The following is a 15606-nucleotide window of genomic DNA, read 5'->3' as shown; positions in this document are numbered from 1 at the left end:
TCACAACTGTAATTATATTACAAAGATGGCCTGCAATATACATTAAAACATCTCCTTTTTTGTTCTGCAAAAGAAAGGAGGTCATACAGGTTTGGAGCGACATGAGGGTCAGTAAATTATGACAATTTTAATTTTGGCCTGAACTATTAATTTAAGTAGTACTGCAGTATGACAGATTAATTATGTTTATATGAATTAAATATACCATGTAGTCTCTCAATTAATACAATAAATCTGCTTTTATAATAATATTAATAATAGTTTTAGATGTTTAGCATGAGAATGTGTGTTTTTGGAAAAAATAAGAGCAAATGAGAACAGAATGGGCAGGAAACCACTGTTTCCCCATGTTAAATGGGCAGCTTTAAAGGAGGGCAATACGAAGTACAAAAAGACCACGGTGAGGACGTTAGAGTGGGTGAAAAAGGAATGACTGAAAGAAGAAAAAGAAGTCAGAGCTCTGTGTGTGTGTTGAGTCACAGTGGATAACTAGGCCAGTGTTAATTTTAATGCATCTTCACTCCAGAGTGAACCAAACTAAAAAAAACAACAGACCCAGTTTCTATGTGAAATCACACACATGCTCAATAGTCACGTCTAAATTCCATGTTAAAACAGTCTTGACCTCAGGAGGAATCAGAGCACATACCTAAACTACACAGACACTTGTGCCGTCAGCTAAGGAAACATGATTATCTGTAAATGCTTAACACACATGAATGATTTCTGTTGGTAACCAATGAATCATAACAATTAAGCTGAACCACCATCACCCACACATGCTTCAGCTTGGTTTAGTGGTCTCAATAGAGATTGTAATACTAAGACTTACTAAACTAAGAATTGCTGGTAGACTCCATCTGGCAGAGGAGCAGAAGTTTGTGTGTACGTCTTTCTGGTCATAATATGATTTAAAGCAGGTTCTCATCTGCAATCAAACTGGTTTTACTTCTGGACCCAAATGTAAACATGCAACAAATTCAAAAGTAAACAAAAATGTCCTTAAAATCAAACATTGAAGTATATTAATTGGTATATCATTGGCTTTGAAATGTTGAATTACATTTTGATGGTATTATGCTCTCGGTATCCAATAATTCAATGCACAAAACAATGTTCATCCTTATAACAAGTGAACCTATATTTAATGTAGTCTATAAGTCATATTTTCTTTTACCTCACAGTTTTATTAATAATTTGAGGATAAGGGCATGTCAACCAACCTGTCCATGTTTAGCATCTGCCTAATTTGGCTAGATTTACCAAGTGACAAATGTGTGCCAAAACATTGTCTATTGGAGTTTGATTGGATTGCCTTTGGTGTCAACAACAAAAGATATAGAAAGTGCTTTTTCTTCCCTTTTAAACATTGATAAGCATATTTGTTGCGCTATCTTAAATATATAGAGTTAAGTGGTTAGTTGCATTTTATTATTTGCATTTAGCATAGTTTTTCCCAGGGTTTCCTCAACTCCATCAAAACAGACATGCGACCAATTTTTGGGTCATGAGTGACCCAACGATTAAGATCCACTACTTTAAGAATCTCAGAATCCAGAGGAAGTATATCAATGCAAAAAACTAAAACTGTACTTTGCTCAAAATTCTTGAGCTGAATGAACTTTAAAAGAATAATTCACCCCAAAATGAAAATTCTCTCATGATTTACGCACCCTCATGCCATCCCAGATGTGTACGTCTTTCTTTCTTCAGCTGAACACAAACGTAGATTTTTTGAAGAATATCTCAACTCTGTAGGTCCATAAAATGCAAGCGAAAAGTGACCAAAGCTTTGAAGCTCCAAAAAGCACATACAATCAGCATAAAAGTAATCCATAAAACTCCAGTGGTTTAATCCATATCATCTGAAGAGATCTAATCGATTTTGAGTGAGAACAGACCAAATTGTAACTCCTTTAACATTGTACATCTTATAATTGCAGTTCATAGGCACGATCATGATTTTAAGCTTGATTACACTTCCAAGCGCTTGACACATGCGCAGAGGAAGTTTAATTGAGCTTGAAATCATTATCACCAAGGAGACTGCTGATGTCAAGATTTATAGTGAAAAGGGAGTTATATTTTGGACTGTTCTCACCCATAACCTATTAGAATGCTAGAAACTGATTAAGCCACTTGAGTCATATGTATTTCTTTTCTGCTGCTTTCATGTGCTTTTTTGAGCTTCAAAGTTTTGGTCACCATTCACTTGCATTGTATAGACCTACAGAGCTGAAATATTCTTCTAAAAATCTTTATTTGTGTTCTGCAGAAGAAATTCATACATATCTGAGATAGCATAAGGGAGAGTAAATGCGAGAATTTTCATTTTTTGGTGAACTATCCCTTTAATATTACAATTTACACCATTGAGCAGTGACAATGTACACTTATTGAGCACTTTATTAGGAACACTATACTAATACTAGGTAGGGCCTCCCTTTGCTCTCAAAACAGCCTCAGTTCGTCATGGGATTGATTCCACAAGAGGTTGGAAACAATCCTTTGAGATTCTGGACCATGTTGACATGATTACGTCACACAATTTCTGAAGATTTGTCAGCTGCATTCATGCTGCAAATCTCCCATTCTACAACATCCCAAGGGGGTTCTACTGGATTCAGATCTGGCAAATGGGAGGGCCACTGAAGAACAGTGAAGTCATTGTCATGTTCATGAAACCTGTTTGAGATTACTTTTGCCATGTGACAAGGTGCATTGTCATGCTGGAAGTAGCCATTAGAAGATGGGTAAATTGGGGCCATGAAGGAATGCACATGGTCAGCAACAATACTCAAATAGGCTGTGGTATTCAAGTGATGAATGATTGGTATTAACGTGCCCAAAGTGTGCCAAGAAAACATTCTCCACACCATTACACCACCGCCACCAGCCTGAGCTGCATTTCCCAAAAGCATCGCAAGCTTAATTTGATGGTAGAGACCATTTGCACCAATAGTTTCTACGATCTAGTTAGGCTTACGATGCTTTGGGAAATGCAGCCCTGGACTGTTGACACAAGGCAGGATGGGTCTATGGATTCATGCTGTTGGCACCAAATTGTGAACTCAGCAGAAATCGAGATTTATCAGACCAGGCTACGTTTTTCCAGTCTGCACCATTCTAAGTAAACTCTAGAAACTGTTGTGCATGAAAATCCCAGGAGATCCACAGTTACAGAAATACTCAAACCAGCTTGTCTGGCACCAACAATCATGCCACGTTCAAAATCATGGAGACATTTTTTTGCCCATTCTGATGGTTGATGTGAACATGAACTGAAGCTCCTGACCATGCAGTATCTGCATGATTTTATGCATTGCACTGCTGCCAGCCACAGGGTTGGCTGATTAGATCAGTGGTTCTCAACAGGGGGGTGCACACGCCCCCGGAAAGGATTTTATTTTTGATTGACATCAAATAGGCAACAGTACTGAAGTACCGAGCAAATATAAATGAGCCTAATGTGAACTGTAAACGTAATTAGAACATGTACCCTTAGAAAAAAGGGTTTTGCTGTCCTTTTCTGCATATCGCGGTGCCGTTTTGCGGCCTTCTTCAGCCTGATGCGACCTGTTCTGCATAAAGTGGTGGCCCATTTCAGCTTATCACAGCCCATCAAATTGGAGTCAAAAAGGTTGAGAACCACTGGCCTACAGGATACACACTGATGTAATAACTGTAATAACATATATTAATACTGTTATATGTACAAGTATCAGACTGTCTTCTCAAACACCAAGGCAATTATTTACTTAAAAAAAAATAAATAAATAAATTTAAGAAGAGACACCATTTAAAGTAAACAAATATTTATTTTTTACTATTTTTAAAACAAATATTGAAAAATGGCATTATATGTGTTAAGAGTGTGCAGTATATGCTGTAGTGTTTACCCATATAATGTGCTTCAGCAAGGCTGAAATCGTGCAGATTCGTCTTTGTGAAGGATGCATGAATCAAGCCACGTACAAGGTTATCCTGGAAGAAAACTTGCTTCCTTCTGCTCTGAAAATGTTCCTCAAATCTAAGGATTGGTTCTTCCAGCAGGACAATGCTCCAAGCCACACAGCCAGGTCAATGAAGGTGTGGATGGAGGACCACCGGATCAAGACCCTGTCATGGCCAGCCCAATCTCCAGACCTGAACCCCATTGAAAACCTCTGGAATGTGATCAAGAGGAAGATGGATGGCCACAAGCCATCAAACAAAGCCGAGCTGCTTGAATTTTTGTGCCAGGAGTGGCATAACGTCACCCAACAGCAATGTGAAAGACTGGTAGAGAGCATGCCAAGACGCATGAAAGCTGATTGAAAATCAGGGTTATTCCACCAAATATTGATTTCTGAACTCTTCCTAAGTTAAAACATTAGTATTGTGTTTTTTAAAAATGAATATGAACTTGTTTTCTTTGCATTATTTGAGGTCTGAAAACACTACATCTTTTTTGTTATTTTGACCAGTTGTAATTTTCTGCAAATAAATGCTCTAAATGACAAAACTTTAATTGGTAATTTGGGAGAAATGTTTTCAGTACTTTAAAGAATAAAACAAAAATGTAAATTTTACTCAAACACATACCTATAAATAGTGAATCCAGAGAAACTGATAATTTTGCAGTGGTCTCAATTTTTTTTGACTCACACAATGAGTTATTTTCTCTTACTCTGGCCTGTAAATCAGAGCACTGGAGCATAAGGAAATAGGTCAAGTCTGTGTTAGGGAATGTGTTTGCAGGCAATCACAGGTGTAATGAGCATATTGCATCTTCATTACGCATCTCAAAAGCCTCAGGGTGACACCCGTATCGGGCATGTAGGCGTTCACACACTGTGAAGTTCCTCTGACCTCTGCAATATTCAAACTATCAGTATACTTATGTTGTAGTCGTTAGTTGGCAATCATTTAGAAATTGGATTGAAATCAATCTTGAAACATGCTTAAAAATAATTTACTTTTATTTACGCTCTTAATTTGAGTGGATTTGATCTTGCAGACAAAAATATTGTGCAACTAGGTGTCAGAGAAATTAGTTTATCATCTGATTTTGTTTCTTTCTTATGCAACTTTATTACAATATTGAATGAAAGTGGAGATCCCGGGTCTGGTTTTGGGGATTTGGAGGGTGTGTTCTGGGCTGCATTCAGGAAGATGAATATTCATGGGCCACAACAGGAAGAAAACACAGAGAATCTTTAAATACAAACAACAGGTATAAATTTCCCTCAAAAGAAGCTGGACAGCATTGTTTTATCAAGTCCGTGGTACAATGAATCCACAGCGCCACCTTGTGGCCATGAGGCAGTACTGCATGTCCTGGTCTCAGAGAGTTCAAGGCCAGAATGGCAGATTCCAGGCTGGTGTAAGCCTTTGTGTGTGTGTGTGTGTGTGTGTGTGTGTGTGTGTGTGTGTGTGTGTTTTGCCAAGTTCACTCCACATAGATGAGGGCAGAGTGTCCTTGACAGAGTGGACAGAGGGCAGAGAAAATGAGAAAGAGATTGTTCAGTCTTCATGGATGTTGAAAAGCTTGGCTACCTCATTCAGATCGGCATGCTCCTCTCCATCTTTGATTATCTGCAAACACAGAAAATAATGATGGCACTGTGCTGAAGTCAAAATGAAACGGCATCCACAACCCATTTAGAGTGACATTATATGAGATATGAGAGAGAGAGAAAAAAAAAGTATAGTGGGAATTGATTTTATCTATCAGGAATTTATTGGATCATGAAAAGAGGCCTCTATAACAGATGGTTAGACAGGAGAGGTTGAAAAATAAGGGTTTGGTGACGTCAACTTAAAAGGAAAGTCATTTCAGAGGCAGAGCAAGATATTATAGTAAATTTTGATAACTATTAATTATTAATAGTTAATTAATTATTCTTTGGAATAACGTGTGCCCTTAAATCATTCACAATAAGACTAGGAACATGTATTAAGAAAGTAAGTCAAATCAGTTTTGATCATGTTGTTGACTTAAAAGAAATGGTTCACCCAGAAATGAAATTGTCTCATTTACTCACCCTCATGTAATCCCTGACGTGTATGACTTTCTCACCCAAAACCGATTGGATTGCTTCAGAAGACATGGATTAAACAACTGGAGTGATTTTGATTACTTTTATGCTGCCTTTATATGCTTTTTGGAGCTTCAAAGTTTTGGTCTCCATTTACTTGCATTGTGTGGACCTACAGAGCTGAAATATTCTTCTAAAAATCTTCAATTGTGTTCTGCAAAAGAAAGTCATACACATCTGGGATGGCATGAGGGTAAATTATGAAATAATTTTATTTTTGGGTGAACAATTCCTTTTAAAAAAAAAAAAAGTGTTTATAATTTCACATTTTTTTCTTAGAGAAACACAGATTCATAAAAGATGGATAGACACCGCAAGAGCTTCTGCAGACAAATGCACATTGTGTATAAACAGAGAGAATGATATCTCTGCTCACCTTCCTCGCAATGGGCATTCTGTTGAAGACATTCCACAGGACAATACCGACCACCACTTTGTCCCTCAGGTAGAATATCACCCCCTTTCCATAATCCTCCTCCTGCTGGACAGCAGAGGGAGAGGACGCTGTTCCTGCCTCTACCGCCCCGGCAACTGCCTCCGTCTCACTCTCAGAGCGGATTCCAGTCCCTGAGAACAGAGAAAAAGGTGGGGCAAAAAACACCTGTGAACTTGTGACTGGTATTGATATACAGCCAAGTGCAAGTTGTTTGTGTATTATGTTTGAGTAGCAAAGAGATATCAGTGGGGAAAATAAATTTACTCTACAATATACATGGAGGTAATGATCCAAATGTTGTACAAACCTGATTGCTCTGTTGCAGCTTTTGGTGTGTCCTTGGCAGTGGCTTTAGCAAACACTCCTACAGTGGGCAAACTGCTGTCCACTATCCCGATGGCTTCATACCCTACATCTGGCCCCAAATCACTCCTGTAGACAGGGACATATTGTGATTTGCTGAATTATGCATTGAAGTTAAACTTGTTACTATATCAAGAAAAACATATTGAGGTGAAATCTGGAAGTATGCATTCTTGGGGGGGTCACGTGATGCCATGTAAGCAGCAGACGTGTGAGCGACGAGCTCTGCGCACTTTGCTAAATTTTTTATTATTTTCATGTTATAATCTGGTGAAATTTGATACACCCAGTTACACATTTGCTCTTTGAGTCAAAACACGGCAAAGAAGTCCAAATCCTTGGGCTCTGGAGACATTAAAAGACACTTACGTGTTCAGGATGAAAGCCCCGACAGGCCTACAGACTGGGGACTTGATTTGGATGGCGCGGCGGGAGAGGAGATCCAGCGTCAGTTGTCCAACATGTCGGTGATGCTGACGGAGGTTCTTGTTGACTTGGAGGATCTCGCTGTAATACGTCGATCGATTACAGCGATGGAAAGAAAATTCTCTGAGTTAGTTACAAGAGTGACTGATGTTGAGAGACGACTCAATTGTCTGGAGTCTTCGGAGTGGGACTTAACCGCTAATCCGCCCGTGACCAAAGTTGATTTGGAACATCTCCTTGAAAAGCTTGAAGATCTTGAGAATAGAAGTCGCAGGAATAACGTTCAAATTGTTGGAATTCCTGAGCATGAGGAGGGCAGAGATATGGTGAAATTCCTAGACGAGCTTTTCCCGAGTCTGCTCGACATAACAGGCCATAAACTGGAAATCGAGCGAGCTCACAGAGTCCCAGCTCACAGATTTGCTGGGGGAGAAAGGCCCCGATCAATCCTGGCCAAATTTCTGAGATCATCCGATAAAGATCTTGTGTTGCACCAGGCGAGGAGCAAAGGGAAGCTTTCTTGGAAGAACCATAATATTTTCTTGTTCCCGGACTTTGCGAGTTCGACAAGAGAGAAACGCGATCGGTTCAAGGAATGTAAGAAACTCTTACATCAGCGAAAGGTCTTGTTTGCTCTGATGTATCCGGCCAAACTGAGAATAGAAACAAAGGACGGTCGCAAAGTATTTACATGTCCCAATCAGACAATGTCTTTTATAGAATCAATGGGTGAGTAAACCATTGGGTGTTTCTCATGTGAGTGGGTCGACTCGCTGTACTTACTCTGGCTTTTGAGGAAGCTGGGCGTCATTTTGGTTTCTTTTTTCTTTTTGCGTTGGCTCCGCCAAGTGGCTGGAGTTTGTTTTGTGAATAACACTTTTTCTTAAAGAAACCTTTGCTTTGACGGAAGATTACTTTTGCATTGAAGTTCCCGGCCAGTTTGAGAGTGGACACTACAGATAACTGCAAAATATCTACATGCTCACACAAAGGATGTCTTTTATAAAGTTGACGGATTGAGTAAGTCATGGTATATACTTTTATGCGGCCTCTGAGTGAATTGACTCAACCATCCGGGGAACCGGGATGCCGGTTTTGTTACTTTTTGTATTGGTTCCGCCTAGCGGCTGTAGCTTGTTCTATTGAATAACACTCCTTTGGAACAGCTGTGGATTAATCTGTTCGTTCTTCGTGCTTATTCCTCCTGCTGGTTGGAGTTTGTTTTGTTGAGTATTTTTACGGGACACTGGAATGATTACGTCATCCGCTGAACTCATAACAGCTGGCTCACTGAACATTTGTTTGTCTGTCCGAGGAATCTGAACGGTTTTATATCAGCTGGAATTTGTTTTGTGGAAGATCACACTTTTGAGACAGTTCAGTGAATTAATCTACACATTCTTTGTGTTCATTCTTCCCATTGGCTGGGGTTTATTTTACAAAGTATTCTCTGTTATGTAATTTTAAATTGAGCAATCCGATGGCAAAGTTGTCGTGGGGGCTCGTGGGCGTTCACGGACCTTTTGAGTTTAGAGGGATTAACGCCAGTTGGCGCTTTCGTGTGCGGGGTTAATGCACACGTTTTTCTTTTTTCTGTTTGCTTTGTACGGGGGGGAAGTTCGGGGTTTGATTGTTTCAGTGGTCTGTATAATTTTGTTTTTGACACACAATTTATTTTTTTCTACTATTTCAAAATGTCAAATGATAATATGAGTGGATTGTCTCTCTCCACATGGAATGTGAATGGGTTGGGGCACCCCATAAAAAGAAGGAAGGTTATTACTTTTTTAAATGTAAGAAATATGATATAGTGTTTCTTAAAGAAATGCATCTCTCCCTGCAGGAAGCTGAAAAATTTGGGAAGATATGGGGTGGACATGTTTTCTTTAGTGCTGGCTCAAGTAAGAGCAAGGGAGTCATTTTATTGATTAATAAACATCTACAATTCAAATGTCTCAAACAGACTAAAGATAAATTAGGGAGAGTCATTATTGTTTTAGCTGAAATACAGGGCCAAAGGTTGATTTTGGCTAATATTTACGCACCTAACACTGATGATCAGGGCTTTTTTATAGATCTTGAAGGGATGCTGCAAACCGCTGGCACCCCTCATGATATAATATTGGAAGGAGAATTTAATCTTTTGATGGACTCAGTCCTTGATCATAGTGAAGCAAAATTGTGTAAACCCCCTAGAGCAACATTGACGCTTCACAGGATGTGTAAAAATCTTGGTCTTACAGATATTTGGAGACTTTTGAACCCATCTGGTAGGGACTTTACAGTTTTTTTTCATCAGTCCATGAGATTTATTCTAGAGGCGAATCACTATGCGACCACTAGGACTTAGAGCGCATTGGGAATTGGGCATTCCAAATTGGGAGAAAAAGGAAAAAAATTAAATAAAATAAATAAATAAATAAAGCCTTTAAAGAATTCTACCTTGATCTTTATAGTTCCACGTCTTCGTCTATTGATGAAGATATTAGAAACTTTGTGGAACCATTAGATCTTCCTAAACTGACGACTGAGCAAAAAAACTCTTGATTCTGAGAGAACCTTGGAGGAGCTTGACGAGGTAATTAAGTCCTTACCTACTGGCAAGGCTCCGGGGCCAGATGGTTTTGCTGCAGTATTTTTTAGATCTTATGCTACAGAACTGGCTCCACTTTTGTTAGAAGTTTATACTGAATCATCAAAGAATGAAAAGCTGCCTCCAACCATGACACAAGCCCTGATCAGTCTGATTCTTAAGATCCAAGCGAGTGTAAAAGTTACCGTCCAATCTCCCTGATCCAACTAGATGTAAAAATATTGTCAAAAACTTTGGCAATCTCTTGCCAAACATCTCTTATACATTCAGATCAGGTGGGGTTTATTTGGGGCCGCAGTTCTTCTGATAACATTAGGCATCTCATCAATATTATGTGGTCAGTAGCGAATTATCAGTCTCCGGTCGCTGCCATCTCACTTGACGCCGAAAAGGCGTCTGATATGGTAGAATGGGATTATCTTTTTAAGATTTTGGAAATGTATGGGTTCAGGAGTACATTTATTGGTTGGATTAAGTTACTTTATAAACACCCTGTAGCAGCGGTACAAACAAATTGATTAATTTCAGATTATTTTACTCTGAATAGGGGCACTTGGCAGGGTTGCCCTCTTTCCCCATTATTGTTCTGTCTTGCCCTGGAACCATTAGCAGCCGCGATAAGAAAGGAGGATGATTTTCCAGGGGTGGTGGAGGGAGGTGTGGCGCATAAGCTTCTGCTTTACGCTGATTATATTTTATTATTCGTCTCTGACCCCACTAGATCTATGCCTTGCCTCCACAGAATTATTAATTCCTTTTCCAAGTTCTCAGGATACAAAGTCAATTGGTCTAAATCTGAAGCTTTGTCTTTGACAGCGTACTGTCCAGTAACGGCCTTCCAGCCGGGCGCCTTCCAGTGGCCCAAACAGGGCATTAAGTATTTGGGAATTTTATTCCCAGCAAATTTGTTTGATTTAGTCAGAGATAATTTTGATCCCTTAATAAAAAGGTTTTCGAATGATGTGGACAGGTGGGCTTCATTACACTTATCGATGATTGGGAAGGTTAATGTAATTAAAATGAATTGTATTCCAAAATTGAACTACCTGTTACAATCTCTCCCTGTAGATGTCCCCCTCTCTTATTTCAAGCAGTTTGATAGCATAGCGAAGTCCTTCATTTGGAATGGTAAGCATGCCAGGTTAAATTTCAATAAGTTACATAGGCTGATTGACAAAGTTTTATTATTATGCATTCGGTCTCAGACATTTGGCTCATTGGTCGCTTACACCTGAAAGAGCCCCTCCCTGGTTTTGTATTGAAAAGGAAGCTCTTGCCCCTATCTCGCCTCTGCAAAGCCTTTCGATCAAATTAATCGGAGAAGTTAAGTCACACCCCATTATTTTGCATTTACACTCGATATGGACAAGTGTCCAGAGTGTTTAATTCAGATATTTATTTAAACGTAGCCTCGAGCATATGGCAGAACCCAAAACTATGCATTAATAAGTTCCCTTTCTGTTGGTCAGATTGGATTGTGAGGGGGGTTAATACACTCGGTGACCTATATGAGAGTGGAGTATTGAGACCTTTTGAAAATTTGGTTCTCAATTTTATAAGTATTTACAGCTGCGCCACCTACTCTGCACTGTTTTCTCTGATACTCTGGGAGTGGTGATTACTGTTTTTGGAAAAGGTCATGAGACATCAGTGTATTACTCTCTGCTAATTCAGAGTCTGGGGGAAGGAGCTTTAAATTCCCTCAAAAGATTATGGGAGGAAGATTTAAATTTATTTTTGGAGGAGGGAGTGTGGGCTAGGATTCTTAACGTCAAGTCTGCATCTAGAGATGCAAGGGTGCGCCTTATGCAATTTAAGATTCTACATAGATTTTATTGGATCCCTACTAAACTGTATAGGCTAGGTCTTAAGGACACACCCACCTGCTGGCTATGCCATTCAGAAGATGGAGACACCACCCATGTTTTTTGGGGGTGTCGTAAGATACAGGAGTTCTGGTTGAGGGTCCAGAATTTTATGGGCGACATATTGGGTACTCGGATCTCCTTTTGCCCCAGGCTCTGTATTTTGGGTGACGGGGCAGTCATTGATGTAGGAGATAAGTACATGAAGAATTGGATCCTGTCTGGTGTTATGGTGGGCAGACAGGTTATCCTTAGAGGATGGAAGTAGCTGGAGCCCCCTCATTTCGTGAGTGGTGCGAGGAGATGGGCAGGGTGGCAGCTTGGGAAGAGTTGTCATATAGAAGGCTAGGTAACATAGATATGTTCATCAGGAGGTGGGGCAGCTATTTGGCCTTATTGGAGGGCTCTCGGGGAGAGGCAGTGGAGGGAGACGTGTTGTTTTAAATGTGTGTTGTAGCCTTTTTGTTTTTGAACATATACTTTTTTTTAATGTATTTCTAAATATTTTCTTCTGTTTTATTGTCTGTTTGTGTGTCTTTGTCAATTGTATTTGACCACTGGGGTGTCTGTTTGTGTTGGGTGGTGGGGTGGTTAATGTTCAGGAGGAAGGGTTGTAAATAATATAATGTGATTCCAAATATTCTGTTATTTTTTTTAATATTATTATTTTATTTTATATATATATATTATATGGAATCAATAAACACTTTTAATAAAAAAAAAAAATAATAAAAAAAAAAAAGAAGTATTCATTCTTTCTAGAACATGGGAGTTGTAACGATCGGCCTCTCAACCGGGTTACACAAACTAAAATGAGGATTATGATTGAACTGAGTGAGTGTGCTTATGTGAATAATCCATAACCCACAGTGTGAATAGTCTTGGCAAAGGCTAAGCAGTATCACCTATCCCTGAGATATGCTTGGACTCTGGAGTACTTCTGTGGATTTACTTACCTTTGCCAAGACTATTCGCACTGTGGATTATGGTCACCTCCTTCACAAACTCTATCGGATTGTAAATACACTGGTGAGCTAACTTTGGGACTTCAGACACTAAAACAACACAAAAGACTGTTCTTCGTATATACTTAAAATCTGTATATACTCCATGTTCATTTTAACAGTCTGTGGATATGTTTTAATCTTGTGAAGTGTTTGTTGTCTGTTGTTTATACTTTTTTGTAAATACTCCAACTGATATTTCTCTTTTGTCTCTCTTTTATTTTCACATAAGCACACTCACACTCAGTTCAATCAGGATTCTCATTTTAGTTTGTGTAACCCAGTCGAGAGGCCAATCATTACAGAGTATAGCCAGTATTAGTAGTTTAAGATGTGTGCACTTGTTTACCAGAACATGGACTGATGCCAATAGGGTTTGCTGGCTCCGGTCATGTTCTCTCCGGCCAGTCTGCCGCTGACCACTGCATGATCATGATGTTCCACACGCCTGCGGCCCAGCCTAATGTCATAGAAACATGCAGCATCTCCTGCCTAGAACGCAGAGGAACCTTAGTTATGTTGTCAAGATCATGCGTTCCACATCAGAACCAGATCTTAATAACAAAAACCAGAAAAGCACCCTTGTGCAACTGTGCCAATCATCTCTCACATTCTTCTGGACATTCTGCATTGGAACTTTCACTTGACCACCGCTCTTAACAGCAGTATTACAAGATCTGCTCTCTTCCCTTTCATACGTTTTGCAGTAAAAAAAAACATACCACCCAGATATTGGATCGAGCCTGGAGCTCTGCATTAACCCGGTACCCTCCGAAATCAGAGTCCACCTCTAGCCCGCCTGATTTGGCCAGTTCAGTGCTGGGTTCCAAACCGACTGCTGCCACAATGTGGTCCGTCTTAACCTAAACACAAGAATAAAAGAACCGAGTAAGACCATTACATCTATTTTCCCTGTCCAGTGTAATGACATAACAGAGTGCAAAATGTGTGTGTTTACATCAGTCACAATTATTTACAAGCTAATATGACCATAATGCAGCAGATTATAATTAGTTGACACATAATCAAGCGAGGTCAAGATTAGCTAATGGACAAGCAGACTCACCAGTCGTCCATCCTTCAGTTTGATCTCCAATTTGTCATTTTTGTAGCTCACATTTTTCACTAGTGCATCCGTGATAACATTCACACCCTCTATGGAAGTTCAAAAGGTTAGCTGCATCAAACATTGTCTAAACTGAAGTATACTATTTAGATTAAAAGAACAAATTCCATATGAGAATTTAAATTGCCTTAAAGGGATAGTTCACCCAAAAATGAGATATTCTTCTAAAAATGTTCATTTGTGTTCTGCAGAAGAAAGAAAGTCATACACATCCGGGATGGCATGAGGGTGAGGAAATGATGAGAGAATTTTCATTTTTGGGTGAACTACAGCTTTGATGTGCTTCTTTGTCCTACAGAAGTAATATAACATTTCAATTCTGAAATGTGGTCACACCAACCTCTCCTGACTTTCTCAGTGGTCCAATTACTTAAGTATTCAGGCAGAACTTTTCCCATGTTCCCCTTCTCTGGAAACATCTGGATCACCTCTAAACCAAGGTCAGTGGCTAGAGAGGAAGAGAGTGGGGGCAAGGAGAGAGAGAGAGAGAGCAAAGTTAGCAGCTAGTTTCATAATAACCTAGTCTAACCTAGAGGATCCTTCATCTCCATGTATAGTGTATAGATCATAACACTAACTTTACGTATATTTATATTGTATTTTTTTGCCATCAGCATGTTTTTTTTTTTTTTTTTTTTAGGTTGACTGACAGAGGAGTGATGTTGCTTGGACTCACATCTGCGACCAATGGCACATGCCAACTCGCTGCCCAGAAACCCACCACCAATGATGGTTATGGACTTCACCTCTCTGGAGATCTTCTCTAGAGATCTAAAATCTTCAATCTGCCAAAACAACACATGAAGGTTAGTCTCTGGAACACACAGACAGATATCTAGATTTATATATATATTATATAAGCAGATGTATAAATCTGCAGAGCATATGGAAAAGCTGATAATTAGGGAGAAAGGAGTGTCACCTACACAGTTTTTCATAATAAATACATCAGGCTTAATGTCTAACAAGCCACTGGTAAAAATCTGCTCTCATAATCCATAATGCTGCATGCTACACCAAGGTGATATTAAAAGATTAACTGGATGATGCCCTCTACTGAACGTTTGGGAACATAACAGACTGTGAAGTAATTTACAGGCTCTCTCAAAATCAGAGAAGACATTAGCCATACATTTCTTAAAACTGATGTTTCATTTTTTCGAAATCAATATACTTTATTATATATGCAGAGATTAAGTAAACAATTTTTAGGTTGATTTCCCCCAAAAAAGTGTAAATACAGTGGAAAGAATGGCCCGGTCAGCTCAACACCGCAACAGTGACTCAGCCAATGGTGTGAATTTGGGGCAAGACTACCAATTAGTTCGACCAATAGGAAAAGGAAGAGTGTATTTGAAAAGCTGTTTGAAAACAATGTACATTTTTGCTATTTAATTTATTGCCTTAAAAATTTCACACTTCAGCTTTAAAGTACAAGAGCTTTTAAAAGGACAGGTTTTGATCTCAGGAAAACTGACCAGTTTATTCCAAGTTTTTCACACTAAAGATTTAGATCTAAACTGATCCTAATCAGTTCTTGTGTTGTTGCTGAGATTAATATGGATCAGGGGTTGTGTCTTAAAGGGATAGTTCACCCAAAAATTATCTCATTTATTTACCCTCATTCCATCCCAGATGTGTATCACTTTCTTCAGCACAACACAAAGATTTTTAGAATAATATCTCAGCTCTTTAAGTCCATACAATGCAAGT

General features: G+C 39.2%; 1 protein-coding gene across 6 annotated transcripts in view; it reads right to left on the bottom strand.

The window, feature by feature from the left end:
* Window positions 1-4943: 4943 nt before the first annotated feature.
* LOC127438747 (apoptosis-inducing factor 1, mitochondrial-like) overlaps window positions 4944-15606 on the bottom strand; it is a 28231-nt gene continuing 17568 nt past the window's right edge. For all 6 annotated transcript variants that reach the window (XM_051694574.1, XM_051694577.1, XM_051694585.1 and 3 more), the window contains 8 exons: window positions 14570-14678; window positions 14234-14341; window positions 13834-13922; window positions 13490-13630; window positions 13117-13259; window positions 6824-6948; window positions 6457-6647; window positions 4944-5577 (listed from right to left, as the gene is read on the bottom strand). In XM_051694574.1, coding sequence (XP_051550534.1) covers window positions 5506-5577; window positions 6457-6647; window positions 6824-6948; window positions 13117-13259; window positions 13490-13630; window positions 13834-13922; window positions 14234-14341; window positions 14570-14678 — 978 coding nt within the window. In that variant the 3' untranslated portion in view covers window positions 4944-5505. The remainder of the gene's footprint in view (window positions 5578-6456; window positions 6648-6823; window positions 6949-13116; window positions 13260-13489; window positions 13631-13833; window positions 13923-14233; window positions 14342-14569; window positions 14679-15606) is intronic.

This window comes from Myxocyprinus asiaticus, chromosome 4 (assembly GCF_019703515.2).
Source record: "Myxocyprinus asiaticus isolate MX2 ecotype Aquarium Trade chromosome 4, UBuf_Myxa_2, whole genome shotgun sequence".
NCBI classification, from domain to species: Eukaryota; Metazoa; Chordata; class Actinopteri; order Cypriniformes; family Catostomidae; genus Myxocyprinus; species Myxocyprinus asiaticus.
This window is presented reverse-complemented; position numbering and strand designations above follow the sequence as displayed.